Source organism: Marmota monax, unplaced genomic scaffold, assembly GCF_021218885.2.
Source record: "Marmota monax isolate L192 unplaced genomic scaffold, Marmota_monax_Labrador192_F-V1.1 WCK01_AAM20220418_F8-fsc00064, whole genome shotgun sequence".
In the NCBI taxonomy this organism is placed as follows: domain Eukaryota; kingdom Metazoa; phylum Chordata; class Mammalia; order Rodentia; family Sciuridae; genus Marmota; species Marmota monax.
In genome coordinates this window covers 185,946-205,268 of record NW_026694542.1, presented here as the reverse complement: position 1 = coordinate 205,268, position 19,323 = coordinate 185,946, and the positions used below count along the sequence as shown (strand labels likewise).

The following is a 19,323-nucleotide window of genomic DNA, read 5'->3' as shown; positions in this document are numbered from 1 at the left end:
GTCAGAGGTCACCCTGCAGTTGTGGTTCTAGGCATCACTTCATACATCCCCGCCCACAACTATTTTGATTATGTGCACATATTGCATCCACTAAAAAAAAAAAAAAAAATGAATAATAAGCAAAGAACACAGGAATTTTGCTTTTTGTAAGATTTATATTCTAGAATTTTTACACTGTTTCATCTTTTTTTTGGTTCCAGAGGTTGAACCGAAGTGTGCCTAACCATTGGGCCACATGCCTAGCCTTTTATTTTTCATTTTGAGACAGGGTCTCACTAGGTAGCTTACAACCTAAGTTGCTGAGGCTGACTTTGAACCTGTGATCCTCCTGCCTCATTATAACATGCGCCACCATGCCTAGCACATCTCTTCATTTCTGATCACAAGAATCTTGAAGTAAACAGAGTATAATCACTTAAGTCACTTTATGGATGAACTTAAATCAAAATGGGGATACTAATAGGATTTCTGTGGAAACTTAAATGAGTTTATGGTAATTTTTTTATTTTAAAACAGGTAATTCACCTTGGCCCTTGTAGTTACCCAAAGCACCCTTACCAGGTTAGAGAAGGAAAGGCCAACTTCCCACAGAGGCACAAACTCCCAGACAAGACCCAGCAGCCACCTGAGGCTGGAAGGTCTCCAGAGAGGGGAATGTAAAATGACGATGAGACTAGCCAAAGGTATAGGTAGATCAGTAAATATAAAGAGACAAAGAAGGAAAAGAAGCAGTATTAAACAAAGTCAAGGAGCAAAGAACATTAAGCCTCAAGATTTCAAGAGACTGATTTGACAGGTCTAGAGGGCAAGACATAAGCACTAGACAGTGGGACTACACTGAGGGGTTATTGTGCCACAGAACAGCAGACCTTCCAATGAAACTCAAGCAAGTATGCCGGGAAGGTTGCACTTCTGGAGGCCCAGAAACAGTGACAAGAGCAGAAGAGCCTTTATTGTGCTGGATGGTGCTTACCAGGCAAGTGAGCCCTTACTGTGCTTAGCTGAAAGAAAGGGAGAGGGAGGCAAGCCATGTGTCATAGTTTTAAGAATTTTCCAGTGGTTCATGTTAATTGGAATTTAACTCAAAGTACTGCCCATGGGCAAAAGCACAGCCCAGGGCGTGAGCAGGAATACCAGCATCCTTTCGCCTCAATTCAGTCTCTGTGAACCCTCCAGCCCCAACCCCTCCACCTCCACCACTAGTCCCAAGGTGAAATGGTGGAGACAGGATGTGCTACTCTCTCAATTGTCTATTTATTCTCAGAGTTGGAGGGCAAGTAGTATTTGAAGTTCTGCCTGTTTAGTTCCACACCAAAAAATAAGCAGAGGAAGGAGGTGGACAGAAAAGATGCTGGCAGCCTGAATCTTGCTAGGTCTTTATAGCCGTGTCTCTGGATTTGTAGGCCACTCCTCGACTTTTCAGCTCCCGCACAATTCCTGTGGCAAGAAAAGAAACAGCTCTGTGAGGGAAGATACGGTAGGCGAAGAAAGGTCCTTATCTGACACCTGAGAGGGGAGCTATAAGCAAACTGGAGTTCCTAGACTGCTCATCGATGAGTCCTGCTTTGTTGGATTCTTACCAATGAAGATCCAGGCAAGTCCTGGCAAACAATGACCAGGTAAGAAAAAGAGGGACTCATGTAGTCAATCAAAAACAAATGCCTGATACTCTGGTTTCTCTTAAGATTGCATAAATCTTTCAATTACTAAAGATTTCCATGGAGGGAGCTGGGGATGTGGCTCAAGTGGTAGTGTGCTTGCCTGGCATGCATGAGGCACTGGATTTGATCCTCAGCACTACATTAAAATAAATTAAAGATATTGTGTCCACATAAAACTAAAAAAATAAATATTAAAAAGAAAAAATTTCCATGGAGAACAACAACTCTGAGTCTTAAACTAATTTTTTGAGGCCTTGTTTCAGTAAGAAAAAAAAAAAAAACCCCAAAAACAAATGCCTGTAACCAGAATTCTTGGGTGAAACTAGGCAAGTTATTTATCTCTCTGTGCTTCAGTTCATCTGTAAAATGTAGAGCTCCTTAAGAGTTAAGAAGATTGTTGTTAATTCACCTAAAAGACTGACTTCCCAGATGGGTATGGTACTACACACCTGTAGTGCCAGTTACTCAAGATCACTTCAGCCCTCAAGTATGAGACTAGCCAGGGCAACAAAGCAAGACCCCAACTCAAAAAAAAAAAAAAAAAAAAAGACTGACTTCTGCAGCAGTTGGTACAATAAATGAACACTAGCTATCATTATGATTGTTATTACCTTGGGGCAGACGACCAGTGACAGACACTGCATATACACCTGGCTTGAAGTTACCTGAAAGAGAAGAAAGGAAGTTGCAGTGGGAGTGAGTTAAGACTAAATGAAGGCTTGAGTCAAACACAAGAGAAGTGTTACCACTCAAGAGATGAGCCATCACTTCTTTTGGCTACAGGTATATGTCCTGTATTATGGCTTCCTGGTCTTTCCTACACTATCTTTCCCACCTTGGGGCCGCAGACCTTGCTACTTAAGTATCTTGCTGGCCCTGATGCACAGTACCAATACCACATAAGCCAGGATAGGGAGAATGGGAGACACTTACTGACTCGCTGCCACTTGGAGACCCAGCTGTCCTCTGGACTCATCATTGCAATGATTCTAGGGAGAGAAAAGAAACAGTGTCATTCTGAGCCTCCCTTGCTAGAGAGGAGGAAGACCAAGTGAGCTGCTCAGCCATCAAAATAGTCCTGGAAAAGCAATACTAGGAGAAGCCAGGTGTTGAGTTTCTGTTGGAAAGCAGGGGAAACTGAATTCTAATGCTGGGAAGGGGTGATACAGAACTAGTATCAACAGAGATTCTTTGTTTTTATATCCCTGGCTTGCCAGTAAGAAGTCAGTTACTATTCCCAAAAGATAACTTCACCAGGCTCAAAAATATCCTTAGGGGCTGGGGATGCAGCTCAATGGTAGGGCACTTGCCCAGCATGTAAAAGGCCCTGAGTTCAATCCCAGTCAATACTGCACCCAGAGAAAAAAAAAGGAAAATAATCTTTAGCTTACAAATTCCCAGGAGATGGGACAGTTTTAGCAGTGGATGGCCAGTATTACAGATTACAACCAACACAACCACTAGGGGGCTAGGCCAAGTACAAAGGGGAGAATGAATCAAAACAATGGATCCTCCTACCAGAAATGAGCTATACTTGGCCAAGCCCCTCCTCCAATGAGCTGAGCAGCTAGAGTGAAGACCTCTCACAGAATCTCATCAGTAAGATGAGACTCAAAGATTGAGATAATTTCATGGAAAACATATATTACATAAACTATCACAGAACAGGTGCTAAATAAGCATTAGCTCTTATTATCCTAGAAGGCCTTCCCAGGTAACTCCAATTCCAGAGCATGGCTAACAAAAAGACTATTCAAGGGCTAGAAGTCCACTATTTGGGCAAGAAAGATCAGAATCAGCGGCTACCAGAAGCTATTGAGGTAACTGTTGTTATCCAGGCATTCAATCAAATGACTGCCTATCATGTCAGGTCTGTTCTAGGCGCTTATGTTTGTGGATTGCCTCCGCCATATGCATTTCCTGTTCTCTTGGTAACAATCTTGGATTTTACTTTAGGGGAGACTCCCTTCCCATCCAAATCCTACATTTTCACCTGTGCTTTGAGTAGAACTGACCTCACTTCCAGGGTTGACAAGCAGAAGAACAGCTAACTGGCTCTGCAGACTGATCTGGGATGGGCATGTATGAAGGCCATCCTCCCACAAGTATATTTTCCTTTGTCTTTCACAAATCTATCCTTATCCTATTACCCAACAAATTTTACCTATACAGAATTCTCACTTTTCCAAACATCCCTGACTTTTCCTACCTCATGCCTTTGTTCCAGTCACTCCTTGTATATGAAGTGTTCTTTCTAACCCTCCACTTCAAATTTCTCAAAAATCCTATGCTTCTTGTCTTTAAAAGGAAAGAGTGGGGGCTGGGGATGTGGCTCAAGCGGTAGCGCTCTCGCCTGGCATGCGTGTGGCCCGGGTTCAATCCTCAGCACCACATACAAACAAAGATGTTGTGTCCACCAAATAAATAAATAAATAAATATATTTTTTTTTTTTAAAAAAGGAAAGAGTGCTATTTCCTTTACTCATCCAAACTTCCTCTGATTTATATTAGCCTTTGATTTGCCTACTCTTTTAAAAACCAATATGCTCTTGAACATATAATTCCTACAACTCAACAAAAACAAAAATCAACCAGATTCCAAAAGGACAGCAAGCTGAGGGTATAGCTCAGTGACAGAGCCATTGCCTATCATGTAAGAGTCCCTAGGTTCAATCCCCATTGTTTAAAAAAGAGGCAAAGGATCTAAACAGACAAGCATATAAGGGGTTCCACAACAATAATCATTAAGGAAATGCAAATCAAAACCACCAGATACCAATTCATATCCACTAGGATAGCTATTATTAAAAAAAAAAAAAAAAAAAAAAAAAAAAACTCTCAGAAAGGCTAGTATAAAAACAAACAAACAAACAAAACATGACAAGGACTGGCAAGGATATGGAACACTTCGGCACTGTTTTTTGATTCCTTAAAAAAAAATTAAACAATGAATTATCATATAATCTAGCAATTCCATTTCTGGATATAAACCCCCAAAGAACTGAAAGCAGGGACCTAAACATGTATTTGTGCATTGATGCTTATAGAAGTATTATTTACAAAGGCCAAAATGTAAAAGCAACCCAAGAGACCACATAAAGATGCATGGATAAACAAATTTGCATACGCATGCAATGAAATATTATTCAGCTTTAAAAAGGAAGGAAAATTTGACACATGCTATGACATGGATGAACCCTGAAGACATGCTACATGTTGAATAAACCAGCCACAAAAGACATGATATAATTCAAGTTACATGAGATACCTAAAGTAGTCAAACTCATAGACAGAAAGAATGGTCTAGAGACCATTCATTCTGGGGACAGAGAATGGGAAGTTAGTGTTTAATTGGTACAGATGAAAAAACTCCTAGAGATGAACAATAGCGACAGTTATACAACAATGTGAACGCACTAATGGCACTGAGTTGTATACTTAAAATGGTTAAATTGGTAAAACTTCACATTGTGTCTCTCTTACTAGTAACTTGTGACATCTCTCACAGCAGCTAACATGGCACGTTACACAAAGATGTGAGTCCCTTACTTTGTCAGCACTGAATGGTATAGTGCTAACAAACGAGTAAGGATGCCAGAGTAAACAAAGTTTTTAAGAATTATTTAAGGAACAAGAATAAAACAATATCATGCTTAAAGAAAAAAAAAAAAGGATGCTAGAGTATCTTGAGTGTCATATGTATGCATAGAAGTAAAGATTCTATGCTGACATCTTTTTTTGACCAATTCTTATTCTCCACTAAAGGAAATCAAAGAAGAAATGGAGCTGGCCCACCTTAAAAGAACTTCAGCAAGTACTTAATAGTACCTCCTTAGCCCCCAGAGAAAATGATCTTCTGGCTATTATTTTGAGGAAGAAGATCTAGCCACTTATTATGCTTCTCTCCCTTCCATTTCTCCCCAATGGACAATTTTGCCAAAGGAAAACTCTTCTTCTAGGACTTCTTTAAGGTAATCAGCTTTGGGGCAATAATCTACCATTATTTTCCCTTCCTTTTGTTTTACTGTCAAAAAGAATCTTTATGTATTCAATGGGGTATTTTTTTTTGGGGGGGGGGTGTTGATGCTGGTGACTAAACCCAGGGCCTCATGCATGCTAAGCACGCACTTTACCTCTGAGCTATACCTCAAGGTGCTCAACATACAATAAACATCTACCACCTTCTGGGCCTTGTGCCATGTAATATTGCACAAGATAAATTCAGTCCCCACTATGAATGATCTGACCATCTAGTAAAGCAGTGTTCAATGGAAATACAATAAAGACACATCATTCTATATTTTCCAGTAGTCACATCTTAAGAGTGAATACTAAAAGATGAAATTTCAATATTTCCTTTAACCCCAATACATCTAGAGCTATCATTTAAGCACTGTAATTAATTTTTAAAATTAAGATTATTTACATTCTTTCTTCTATGCTAAGTTCTTGAAATCTGGTGTATATTTTACACTTAAATCATATGTTTACTTGGATGAGCCACATTTCAAATGCCAGCAGGCCCATGAAGTTGGTGGATATATGGGACTAGTGTACCTCAAAATAACGGTTGAAACCAACTAGGGATTATTACCTTAAAAGCCTGCCCTATGAACTCTGGATGCGGTGGGGGTGGGGCAAGATGACACAGAAAGAAGTGAATTAAGGAATCTGAAGGAGCTTACCCATCAAAGGAAGAGCTGGTGCAGTCATATACCATCTCTCGATTACCCTTCATTTGTAGGTATGCATCACAATTATCACAACCGTCATATTCAAACTGGTCTATTGTCTAAACAGTGGAAAATAATAATTTTAAAAAAGGACAAAAAAGGAAAAAGTAGTTTTCTCAATACTTTCCACCTGGTTCAACTTCTTAGCTCTCTAAGTTGTCTCAACAGGTTCCCCACCCAAGGGAACCAAGGCGCCATTTCTAAATTCCACTCTCACACTCCTCCCTCTCTTGTTCCCAATTCCGGCTGATCTTTCCTTTCTCTAGTCTCCTCTGGGCCAGGCACCCTCAGCTGCAGATCCCCAGTCTTCTGACTCCTAGTGTCTTTCGGATCCAACCTAAATTCACAGCACGTTTGTAGAGCCACGCCTGAGGCATTTTAGACAGCCCGTACCCTTAGGGGCAAGACCGGCTCGCGTTCTCAGGACGTAAACAATGGCGTCCTTCGAATTCCCACTCCCCTGGCCACCTCCCGGGGTCCTGGACATTTCTTTCCCCTGTCACCAGTCTCATCCCACTTTCCCCTTCTTCCCCAACGTCGCCCCTACATTCAGGACCGACAGATACCTTGACCAGCGAACACAGCAGACAAGCACGCAGATGCCGTAGGTCCTTGGGCACAGTCTCCAAAGCCATCCTCTAGGATACGAAGAACAGCAGAGTACACGGCCACAGCCTCCACACCGCAGGAAGTAAACAGCTCACTACCCAGAATGCCCGTCACTTCTGGGGCCCGACTTCCTCTTCCGGTGTAGGAGGGCGCCGGCCCCGCCCCTCTCCCCCCCGCCTGAGGAGATGGTTTCTCCCGCCGGAGATCGGAGGTGGGGCGGTCGGCAGCCACCTGGGCCCGCGCGCGCCTCGCCACCTGGCCGCGCGGGGACCTTCGGAGGCGGCCGTTGGGCCCGTCGGCTGGCCCCGAGGGGCGGGGTTGGCGCCTGCGCGGAAGCTGGCGGAGCCCGAGCGTGAGCGCTGCCGTGCGGGCCATTTAATGTAGGCCGCTGGAACCCCGCCATGGTTCTCTTAGAAGGCTCCCCGATGATAGCCCAGATTCTTTTTTTGTCTTCCGGTTTTAAAAGCGAAGGAGCAGGACAGAGGGTGTAGCTCAGTGGTAGAGGATTGCCTAGCATGCTGGAAGCCCTGGGTTCATTCTCAGCATCACAAAAAATAAAAATAAAGAAAAATCCATGTCTCTGGATTATCTCTGCAGAGACCGAAAATAAATGCACAGGCTGCCCCACCCTCCTCCCTAACTGTGAGAGAGCACTATAGGGTTTCCATTTGCCGTCCACAGGAATGCTGGCCTGTGAGCTGAAAGCCGGGAAATGCTTAAAGACTACGTTAGCGCGTCCCAGCTGATAATTTATATTTGTACAGCTCTTAGTAAAATTTAGACAATTTCTTTACTTGGGAACATCTATAGATTAGGTGTCTTTCTTTCCCCATCGCACCCTAAAGGAAGTTAAATGTCTTTTTCTCTCTTTCTAAACTAGGCAACCAGCACCTATACCAAATCTTCTGGGAGAAGCAAAAGAATTGTGCAGTGTGAGGAAGAGAGCCAAAGCTCCTCCTGACCCTGGGGAATTCTTCATACAAAGCACCAGCTCTCTGGTGTGTAGGCAGGGCACAGGCATTTGTGTTTATCTGAATTGGAGCTTCAGGATATAAATAGTTTCAGGCCCTTCTGTTCTATCCTTGCAGCTGGCCTCCTTATTGAAACAGCTTCTTAAAGGCAGACCTGCTTCTTGTTGCCTGCTTCTGTCCCATGCTGTGTCCAGATGGGATCTGTGACTGGGGTCTGGTTGTTTTCTGTTTCTGAATGTTCCCTGAACACATTTTTACTCTGCTGTCTTGTGTACACCCTATATTGACTATGAAGTATGCTCTTTCTAATTTTTTTTTTTTTTTAGTTGTAGCTGGACACAATACTTTTATTTTATTTATTTTTATGTGGTGCTGAGGATTGAACCCAGGGCCTTGCACGTGCAAGGCGAGCACTCTACCGCTGAGCCACAACCCCAGCCCAAGTATGCCCATTTTATGAAAAAAAATGAAGCTCTGAATATTTGCCTAAAGTCACAAAGTAAGTCATTGAAGCATCCTAAATTAAAGTGTGAAGTGAACCATAATATAGATAATTAGTGACTGAATCACAATGAGAATCCATGCATGCCCTCTTCTTCCCTGATGCCATGCTTTTAAGGGGCTTAAAAAATCTGTTATTGGGGCTGGGGTTGTGGCTCAGTGGTAGAGCGCTCGCATAGCATGTTCGAGGCCCTGGATTCGATCCTCAGCACCACATATAAATAGAGGTATTGTGTGCAACTACAACTAAAAAATAATTTTAAAAAATCTGTTATTGACAAGCCTATCACTCTACACTAGCCTTTTGTAAATCAGAGACTAGCCTCTGATATCAGAAATAATTTATTCCTCTCCATGTAGAAAGATGAAATTGTTACTCTGAGTGAGTCAGGACAAAATAAAACCCAAGACCAGACCACATTTATGGATAAATATATTAGCAAATAAATACATTTCTCAACATAGTGCCTGATTCAAGCGTCTTTCTGTCTGGTTCAGATATAAATACCCATGTGGGTGCCTAGGTGCTAGTCTCCCCGCTGACATTGAGGGAAGAACATTACCAAGTAGAATCCCGTGCCCATTTTGCCCCCACATTCACATTCCAGGCAAGGATAAAGCCTGAGGGACTAGAAATGGTCAGAATGTCCTGAAGTGAATGTCACCCTCAGGAGGTCCCCCAGCCCTCGCTCATTCAGTACAAGCTGCCCAGGCCAACTTTCTACTCCAGCTCTACTTGGGTGCATACCTTCTGGTTGGTCCCTGGCCTACATGGCTTATACTGAGGAGCTGGGCCTCTGGGCCCTCCAAACCTAAGGGGTCATACTTTGCTCTTCCTTTGTTTTCCCCTGTTCCCCATCCCTGTTCTGAGACAAAACTTCTCTCAGAGAAGAACTCTTGGTTATCTTTTCTCAGCTGTAATTTTGTATTTTCCACCTTCATTCCATCCTCCTCCTTCCCAAAGTCAATCAGAAATTCTCTCCTTTTTGCCTGTTTTGGGTCTTTGAAAAAGAAGATCTTCAAGGAAGAGTCATTCCTCTCCCTTTCCTCCATCCCCTGAGGAACTGGGCTGATAGAGGGAGTTGGAAGATCAAAAGCTTCATTCCACATTCTTCAAGGAGCTGCTCCCACCTCAGGATAGAACTCTATGCCCTGGGTTCCCAGAGCATCTCTCTGACTTAATATTGTGGATCTGCCATTTTAAGAACAATTCAAGGACAAGAAGGGGAAAATATTCTTCCTTATGCACTGCCTGGAAAAGCTGCAGAGACCTCCCTTTTTAGGGGTTAGGGCTTACCTATGCTCCTGGTCCTTTTGTAAAGAAGGAAAATAAGAAAACTGGGGTTGCCCCTGATGCTGTGGCCTTCCAGAGAAGAGCCAAAGTTCATGTGCAGAGCTCACTCAAGGCAGGAGGTGAGCAGGGTCATGCATTCAGCTGAATGCATTGGCTGGTATGAACATGAGGCCTGGGGAGGGAGAATGAGCAGGGCTGGGGGAAGGAGCAGCACCTTTGTGACACCTAGCTACCCACCCCAGCTTCCTTCCCTCGACAGCTCAGCACTGGATCCAGCCCACAAATGCACACCGGTAAAAGCTGGCTGCCTGGCTGGACACAGGCTCTCTGCACTGCAGACAACACCTAGAGCCAGGATCTGGAAACAGTAGCGCCCCCCCCCCCCCCATCACCATTCCTCTCCTAGTGGTTACAGGAAGTATGGCAAAAAGAGGGGTGTTTGCTGAGGTCCTTTCTTCTCCCAGAAGTGGACTTCGTGCCAGGTAGGAGTCTAAATGACTGAAGAATACTCTTGGTTGGAGCTTGGCCTGACCATCTCACACAGTCTGTTCACACAGCTCCTCAAGCTCCTCCTCTGATCCTATATGTGGAGAGAAGGGAGGAAGAGGTCATTATGGTTAGGATGGGATCCTGCTTCTCCCACCTGTGGAGAGAAGTGTGGCTGGGAAGGAACTGCACAAAAAGGAAGATCAGGGAATAGCTCTGGAAAGGTGATTAGACTGAAAGCTGAGAGGGCTCTGTTGGGAAACTAGGAGAGAAAAAAACAAATCTAGAGAAACACATACAGCAACCAGTGTGTTACCAATACTTACTATTCATTCATTCACCCAATAAATATTTATTAAGCATTCATTGTGAATTTGGCCTGCTACCATTTGTCAAATAGAAGACCCAAAACAATAAGCAGGGACCTGACACCCTTACAGGAGAGAAGGCATGCATGCAAATGGCTATTATGCCAGTAGGACAGGACTGGGGTTATAAGAGATGCATTGAGAAAAGGGAGAGACCATGTCCAAGTGCAGCAATCAGAAAGGCTTCCTGGAAATAAGGATACATGAGTTGGTTTTACAGGAATAGATGAGAATTAAACTTATAGGAAAAGGAAAGGCAGCAGAATATTCTGGGGTGCAAGAACTGTAAGAAGTGATTTTCCAGTTTGACTAAAGTATAGTTGGCAAGAGAAGGGAAGGGAAAGAGTGGAAAATTAGGTTGGGAAGGAAGATGGGCTAATTGGTGTTGGATTCATGAAGGCCAAACCAGGTTGTTGCAGTTTTCCTTACTGTAGACAGAACATTTGAAGATTTCTAGACAGTTCTGTGTAAGGCAGATGACCCTGGCAACAGTATAGAAAACAGAGGAGCAGGGGAGCTGTGTTGCACAACACTGGATATTCGGCCGCAGCCTTCGTGACCCTGGGGAGGGCTTCTGCATTGATCTTCAGGCTTGGCCTAAGACATGGGCAGGGGCCATCAGTATGGAATCACCACACACATGGCTCTATGGAAGTGATTTATCCTATACACTATAACTATTTGTATGCCTGTCTCCCCACAGACCTGGATTCCCTGGCTGGCAAGTCCCATGTCCTCAGGGGCTGGCACATAGTAAGCATGAAATCAGAAGGAAAAAAGGAGAGAGGAAGTGAATGAATGAATGACAGCAGCTCTCAGGTTCTGCCTATAGGATTCCTAGACTATGAGGCTTTACATTTTAGGATATTTAGGTCCTCTTTTGAGGTGAAAGAATTCCAGAGATGACTATAGACAAAGAGCTATATCATACACACAATGGGAGAAGGTGGGGAAGTGTGGGAGGTGGAGGGCCTGAAAGGGGAAGAGGAGTATTCAGGCAAATAAATATCCACAGTTTAAAGCTGAGGATTTACATTGTCACCACTGGTTATAACATAGGGATTCACTGACTCCACAAGAAAATGAGTTTGGTCTTATTTAAAAGGTACTTGATAGGGAAGCTGTAACATTCTTTTACCAAAACCTGAGGATTCCCAGGGTGGCTGGGAACCACCTATATGATTTCTACCTTTTTTTCCCCCATCATTCATGTAGCTATATGGCCTAGTGTTATGGTTATCTGTAAGTATTTTTTCTATAAGATCATGGTCTCCCCAAGGCCTTCTTCATATGTAGAGCTAATGGTGAGCTGTGGCTTTGGTAGAGCTGTACCAATTATCAGATTATTAAACACTTAGGTTTGAGTTGCTGCCCTAAACCATCCCAACTGCCTTTCTCATGTCTCAGCACAGTAGTACCTCCTCTGGGACTTCCCTATGATCTGGCAACTAAAGGGATAGCACTTGGCAGAGTCAGGGTACTCTAACCACATCATATGCTATGCCAATTGTTCCATATTTTGAATGTCACCTCTGTTGTAGACTTCTCAGCTTCCATAAACCCTTGTTGACTGACTTCACCTGTCCTGGAATCCCAGCTTTAGTTCCTTCTCCCCACCACATCTACTTCCCCTGAAAACTCACCTGGCTGGGCTGGCGACACCTGGCAGTGTGGGTGAGGGCATGGCCTGCCCTCTGGGGTGTCAGAACTCCATTCAGAAGGCCCCTCTCCAGGTGGGTGAGGACCCAAGGGCTGGCGTGAAGTCAAACACAACCACACTGGCTGTGAACTTGAGTAACAGGGGCCTGGAACTTCTGGTAGCAATCTTCTATCCAGGCCTGGAGGTCTAAAGACCAACGGGTGGGCCTCTGGGGGCCAAAGGTATGCCAGGCTGGGGCTGTAATGAGGGAACATCTGGCAAGCCGGGTGCACAGTCAAATCCTGAGGCCGAGAGGCTGGAGTAGGATCTGAGGGACCACCCCGCCGTTTTCTCTGTGGATGTCGAACAGTGAGGCTGGATTTCTGCAAGTTTAAAAGACTAGGGGAACTGGGGCTGGAACTGGCAGCTTCAGGTGGGTCAGGAGCTGGCTCTGTGAGGACCCTGGGCCGTTGTGGATTGGAGGGCTGCCCCGAAAGAGCTGCTGGGTTGGATTTGGTGACTTGCTGATCAGGAAAAGGTGGCTCTGGCTGAGGCTGTGTCCGAGAAACAGCAGGCCTGGACTGGGGGACTCCAGTTTCTGGGCCAGACTTCCTGCCATGCCACTGGAACCGCTTTTTGTAGTGGTGGTGTCGGTGCCGGTGATAATGGACATGACTAGAAACTTGGGTTTCCCCAGTGGGCACTACTGAGTCCAAGGAACGGGGCCGAGAGGTCACACTGGATTGCATCTCTTCCCCCTGTAGGTCCCCTTGAGGGCTACAGTACACCAAGGGGTCAAAGTCACTGCTCAGGGAGCTGCGGAAGGTAGAGCTGCTGCCATGGATACCTTGCAGGCTGATGTCTGTACAGTTGACCACTGAGTCACTGGAAGAGCCATGACAGGGCCCCGAACTGGAATCACTGGCTGGCCCATCTGCCAGGTAGCCACTGCGTTCTGTACAGTAGCTTTCTCCAGACCCGCTGCTGTCATGAGGCCTAGCCCGGCGCAGAGGCACTGGGCAAGATGTGGGGTGCTGAGATGTGCATCGGAGGTGGCTCAGCCCCCATCCCTGAGCATAGGGGTGCTGAGCCACTGCCAGGCGCTGTTGTTCACCTGCAGCCCGGAGATGTGCAGCTCTGGGGACGCGTTGGTGCTGAGGCTCCTGGGATGGTAAAAAGGGTCTAGGTCGAGGGGGCCGAGTGCCTGAATTCCGAGAAGGGCCCAACAGGTAGGCAGCAGGGAGGTGATAGTGGGCATGGCCAGGATGCTGGCGAATGAGGTGGAGTCTCCTGCCTGGTTCCTGATAAGATCGAGAGGGTCCAAGGGGCTGGGAAAATGAATCTCCCTCTGGAAAAAAGAACCAAAAGCACAGGTGTTTGATACCATAAACATATGAAGGTTGAAATGAGAAAGATGTGGCTGTAGCAAATCTATTTGAGCTAGCATAGCCTGTGAGCTCAGAATTTGGGGGGCCAAGGATGTCCCTACGTTGCCTGGCTCCTTTGCTACTTCCAGTCAGGCAGATTGCCTTGGGAGTCCTACTATGTAGTCAATCCCTGCTCTTCCCACTAGTAATTTGGGACTCTTTCCCCCAGGGCCACTGATATCCCATATTGTACCTTTGGGTGGATTAGCAAAAGGTTCTCTTTCCTTAAGATATTTATTTCACTTTCATCTTTTAGAATATTGTCATATATACTGGATTTTTTTTTTTAGAATAGGGTACATTATTGACAGAAAATTGGAACAGTAAATATGCAAATCACCCAGATTTAGAATCAAAAAAGTTATTATAAATTTCAAACAATTTTTAAGATAATAAAGATGTCTACTATCTGAATGTACTCCCCCCGCCCATGAGGTGCTCTTAAGCAGTGAACAACTGAAATGACTACCATGACAGTTCTTCCTCTTCAGCTTCATGGCAGAAACCCTTTCCCAGAGTGAAGCCATGTTCTAGACCTGTTTGCCTGCACATGGGAGTCCTTGGCCCAGCTCCTACCTACGATGTTGAACATGCAGAGGGGACAAGTCCGATGCTGATGTAGCCAGGGGTCCACACAGGAGCGATGGAACTCATGGAGGCAGGAAATGACCCGAAGCTCCTGGAGAAAACAAAAGTGTCCAAACCATAGGCGGGGCCAGGACCAGGAGATCCCATCAATTCCCATCGGCCTTTCTTTCCTGCATTCACCTCATCACAAAAGACCTCACAGGAGAATGAAAGGGTGTGGTCTTTGGTTTCATATGGATTTGGGTTTTGCCACTTAGCTGCATGACTTTGGGCAAGTCTCTTAACAGTTTTCTGCTACAAAATGAGGATAAAAGACAAATCTACCTAATTTTCACTGTCATGAGGCTGAAATGAGATAACCCATCTAAAGTACCACTGTGGTCTGGTGCATGGTTCTCTTTCCACAAACAATGGTGCTCTTCTCCAGGAAAGTGACCAAATCTCAGAGAAGTCCCTTGCTTCTGTCTCATGCAGGATACACAAGACACAGACATAGCCAGAGCACCGATGCCAGTTCTAGGCCTGTCCGCTCCCACCCTAGCTCCCACTCTAGCTTCAATGTGCCTCCCTACCTGGTCATGGAGGTGAGCCACAGGCCCGCCTTACCTGGCCCTCAGAGAACTCCTCCAGGCAGATGGCACACATAGGGGCTGAGCTACAGCTGCTACCTGAGTCTGGCCGCTCAGCCCGCGCCCTCCTGCAGCTGGCCCGGTACCTTCTGGTGGCCAACTGGCTGATGGCCCAGGCTGTTCGCTGCTGAAGGGGGTCCTGGGAAGAGTAGTGGGACTCAGTATGGGGCAAAGTATTCTGTTTCCTCACCCACTGCATGGGCACTAGCTTGTACTTAGTTCCTAGTCATCCAGTTAGATTATATGGTCAATTGGCCACCCCTGGGAGTTTATCCCTTCAGAGCTCCTGCCTACCTCCTTTCATTAAATTTTTCTTCCTCTGATGACCCATGATAGATACTTTCTTAACTAACTGCTGCTTGACATTGTAACTTGGATATCTAATAGACATGTCAAATTTAATATGTCCCAAAATGAAGTCCTAATTAACCACTCCTGACCTCACATCTGTCCTCCCTCAATCTTTTCCATCTTATAAATGGCAATCCCATTCTTTTAATTGCTCAGGCCAAAAATCTTGGTGCCATCTTTGACTTCTCTCTCTCTCTCTCTCTCTCTCTCTCACACACACACACACACACACACACACACACACACACCAATAACTCACATTAAGCCATTAGTAAACCTGTTGGATTTGCCTTCAAAATATATCAAAATATACCCAGAATAACTATTTCTTACCACTTTCACTGCTACCTCCCTAATCTAAGCCACTATTACTATCACCTGGATTCCTGTAATAGCCTCCCATTTGGTTTCTCTTTTTTCAGTCTTGCCTATCACAGAGGCAAGAGTGGTGGCTCACGTCTGGAATTCCAGCTACTCAGGAGACTGAGGCAAGAGGAACACAAGTTCATAGCCAGCCTTAGCAACCTAGTGAGACCCTGCTTCAAAATAAAAAATAAAAAGAACTGGGGGTACTGGGGTTGTGGCTCAGTGGTAGAGCACTTGCCTAGCATGTGTGAGGCACTGGGTTCAATTCTCAGCACCACATACAATTAAATGAATAAAATAAAGGTCCATCAACAATTGAAAAAAAAAAAAAAGAACTGGGGATGCAGCTCAATGGTGGAGCACCACTGGGTTCAATCCCTAGAACTGCAAATAAATAAATATGTAAATAATTAAAAATAAAAACAACCTTGTCCATTTTGTATTCTCTCTCCCTTTGGTTATTTTATTTTCTCTATCATCTAAAATATTATGTATTTATTTATTTTATGTATTTAGTCTATTGTCTGTCTCTTCCCACTAGAATAAAAACTCTTTGAGGGTCTAGTTTTTGTGGTTTCTCTCACTGTGCTCTTCCCAATGACTGGGATAGTGTCTGACATAATAGCTGCTAAATATATTTGGGGAACAAATGGATGAGCAATCTGGGGAGAAGCTGCCAGAAATTCAACAGAGCAGATGCCAGGGTACTTAGATGTCAGTGGATGGTTTCATGAACATCAAGGTGCCTGTCTTCCTCACTTTCTCCTTTCAGTCCCCCTCCCTCCCTCCTATTCCCATGCCCACCTCCACCAGGGAGCCCACACTGCTCACCGGCCTGCTGTGGCGGGGGCGGCACCGGATGCGCAGCACAGAAGCCAGGATGACCACAAAGATGGTGCCCACCACTGTCAGGAGGATCCATACATCATAATCTGGCTGGGGGGCAAACAGAGAGTAAAAAGATAACACTTCACAAGAAAATGGATCAATTTGGGAGGAAATGGTACAGTGCAGAAGACACGCAGAGAGCGGGGGTTGCCTCGAGTCTCTCATCTGAGGGATAAGGAAGGCATGAACCAGAAGTGGGATTAGGCAGTCCCCTTCTGCCCAGGGCACTCATGGGAAAGGGTTTTCCAGGTGCAGCTATGAGAAATGCTATGTGGAAACCCACGTGTTTGAGGGAAAAGGAGGAAAGAGACCCCTCTACAAGGTGGATCAGCTGGGTGAGATTCCTGGCCAGTGGAAAAGCACCCACCAGGAGTCATGGGTCAGAGCGCTAAGTCTGCAAGCTCTGCTGCTTCACACCATGAAACCAAAGAGTTGAAAGCAACTTCAGAACTCTTTGGACCTAACCTGTTCATTCAGTAGATGAGGCCCAGAGAGGGAGAGAAACTTGCCCAAAGGCATGCAGATGAGGGATGAACTTGGACCCAGAGGGTTTCTAGAGTTTCTTTCAGCTCCAGGAGTCTTAAGGGTTAGGGTAGAAGTTGCCACAGGACAAAACAGAGGTAAGAACATGTGCCATGGCAAAGATGGAGGTTCTGTGTGCTTACCCATGCAGGGGGCTCCTTCAGCTCAATCCTCACATGGGCTTTCCGGTTCTTGTATACAAACTCCATGAGCTTCTCTGCATCATTACCCCAGATGAGCACCACTGGCCAAGTCAGTCCTAGGGGCTGCTGCAGCTATGGAAACAGTGTCCATAAGGGCTGTTGTGACTTCTCCTCCCCCTGGGAACTTCGTCCAGCTCCCTTCTTGAACACCCCAGTGTCCCTGGGTACCTGTTCAGCGGCAGCTCGATCCTCTGTGATGTCAAATAGAACTGCACTGGCTCCTCGCTCACCGGCCATCCGGGCCTGCAGAGACACACAGAAGAGGTTTGGGTGGAGTCAGAGAGGGACACAAACTGTCTAAGGCCAAGCCTGAGACCTCACATCTATCCCTTCCAAGGATTTTGGATGCAACGCACCTCTGCATACTCACATGTCCACATGCAAGGAGTCAGAGTCAGGGAGCCTAGTACCCCCTGCCCTGAGCTCACCCAGGTCCCACCTTCAAAAGGTAACATTCAGTCTTTCCCTTCATACTGGAATAAACATAAGGGTTTACTGGGTACCCAGTGATGGCTCTGGGTACTCAGAATGGGTGAAGGATAAATTAAGGACAGCCTCTGCCCTCGGGGCACAAGTGGTGTGAGAACAAGAAGTAATGAGTGATTGGAACCCCTGGGAGGAGGACACACAGGAAGAGGAAGAAAACAGAGAAGTTTGGAAAAGGGCTGGACTCTCCAGGACCCAGCCCTTCCTGACAGAGGAGCCTGTGGGGCATCCCCTGCTCAGGCAGAGTGCTGGAGAGCCTGGGACACTGTTCCCACAGGACTCCCCTCTGTGGAAAGCCCCGCCTCAACCCATCTCATAGGCTCTGTCCCCAGCACTCTCAGCTTGCCAACTCTCTCTGGCTGCAATTCCAGGACCTAGAGAAGTCCTTGTCCAGTGCTTTATTGCTTCATCCTCTCCTTTAGGGTGATTCGAGTAGGGAGGGACTTGAGGAGCTGCTCCCACCAGGACACAACGGTGTCCACATGCAGATGCATGGTCACCAAGGACTCCAAGAGCAGGCGAGGAAGCAGAACCTAGCCACCAGGCAGAGCAGATATCAGAGCCAGGAAGAGAACAAGAAGCAGGGGTCTAGGGCTGTGGAGGGGTCAGGAGAGGGAGATAAGAGCTAAGGGTGGGGTGGAGGTGCAACAGCAAACCAACAACCAACTACAGGCACAGGCACCACCAGGGAGCTGCTCTTGACCTGGTGTTGGGTCTCCTTGCTGGGCACAGCCCCCTCCAGCCTTCCTCCCTAGAGCAAAGGCTCATTTTAATGGTGTCAGATTGTAACCTCCCATCCCAGGCCCCTGCTGAGTCTCTGAACCCTTCAGCATGCATTGAAAGAGTTAACCCTACTGCAAGTGGTAGTGGCAGCAAGAGGAGCCAGTGCTGGGACTTACTCATCTCTCAGGGCTTTGATCTCTGCTTGCCTTCCCAGGGAGAGCCTGTTGGGGCAGGTCTCCTGCCAGGCAGGCTGGGAGCAGCTCCTTGCTCCTGCTCCCTACTCCTCAAGCAGTGACAGAGACCAGGGGCCCCTCAGAACCAGCTGCCTGCAGGCAGGGGAGTGGGAGAGGGTGGTGGAGACACTCAAATGGGGCTCCATTTTGCTTAGGAAGATAAAACTCCCTACTCCCTCTTTCTTCTCTCCTTCTCCCAGGAGCTGGGCTGGGCCCTCTACCAGCATTTAGGCCCAGCCTGGACCCAGCCAAGGCTAATTTACTGGAAATTCACAGGAAGACTTCAGAATGGAATTATTGAAGGAGCTGAGAAGTCACAGCTTCCATTGTTCCCTCACCCAATTTGGCCCAGGAAGTCTACCTACCTCAGCTCCTCCAGGCAAAAGGAAGCTCCCTTATCTTCAGAGCCCTCCAAAGCAAGGGTGAAGGAGTGGTGACAGGGGAAAGGAATTCCTGGCTGGGGAACCCTACTGGCACTTTCACATTCCAGTTGTCATGAAGTAGGGACCTTAGGTTTCCTATGCCCAGACAAGACCCTGGACCCAATCTGGCCCGGAATAGCATGTGGAAGAGTAAAGACTTGTTTCTTTGGAGATTTTCTTGCTTGTCCACCCCTCTCTCTTTGAAGAATTGGGGTAGGAACAG

General features: G+C 46.1%; 2 protein-coding genes across 2 annotated transcripts in view; both read right to left on the bottom strand.

Annotated features, from left to right (window-relative positions):
* Positions 1-1,232: 1,232 nt before the first annotated feature.
* Supt4h1 (SPT4 homolog, DSIF elongation factor subunit) lies at positions 1,233-7,246 on the bottom strand. Its single transcript, XM_046420633.2, has 5 exons — positions 6,961-7,246; positions 6,347-6,453; positions 2,595-2,650; positions 2,273-2,326; positions 1,233-1,437 (listed from the first exon to the last, which is right to left on the bottom strand). The coding sequence occupies exons 1-5, from the start codon at positions 7,027-7,029 to the stop codon at positions 1,370-1,372; spliced, it is 354 nt and encodes a 117-aa protein (XP_046276589.1). The 5' UTR covers positions 7,030-7,246; the 3' UTR covers positions 1,233-1,369.
* Positions 7,247-8,891: 1,645 nt separating this feature from the next.
* Rnf43 (ring finger protein 43) overlaps positions 8,892-19,323 on the bottom strand; it is a 61,529-nt gene continuing 51,097 nt past the window's right edge. Inside the window, exons 3-9 of the mRNA XM_046420631.2 lie at positions 17,405-17,479; positions 17,177-17,308; positions 16,455-16,559; positions 14,884-15,045; positions 14,266-14,368; positions 12,267-13,610; positions 8,892-10,349 (exon numbers count right to left, since the gene is read on the bottom strand). Of these exons, the coding sequence (XP_046276587.1) occupies positions 10,306-10,349; positions 12,267-13,610; positions 14,266-14,368; positions 14,884-15,045; positions 16,455-16,559; positions 17,177-17,308; positions 17,405-17,479 (1,965 nt within the window). The 3' untranslated portion in view covers positions 8,892-10,305. The remainder of the gene's footprint in view (positions 10,350-12,266; positions 13,611-14,265; positions 14,369-14,883; positions 15,046-16,454; positions 16,560-17,176; positions 17,309-17,404; positions 17,480-19,323) is intronic.

Bases quoted from the DNA above. Each gene is read 5' to 3' on its own strand.
- Supt4h1 (XM_046420633.2), bottom strand. From the start codon at position 7,029: ATGGCTTTGGAGACTGTGCCCAAGGACCTACGGCATCTGCGTGCTTGT. The intron at 6,454-6,960 runs GTATCTGTCGGT...TCCACTGTTTAG, and splicing joins TGCTGTGTTCGCTGGTCAAG to ACAATAGACCAGTTTGAATA. The intron at 1,438-2,272 runs GTAATAACAATC...TTCTTGCCACAG, and splicing joins CACTGGTCGTCTGCCCCAAG to GAATTGTGCGGGAGCTGAAA.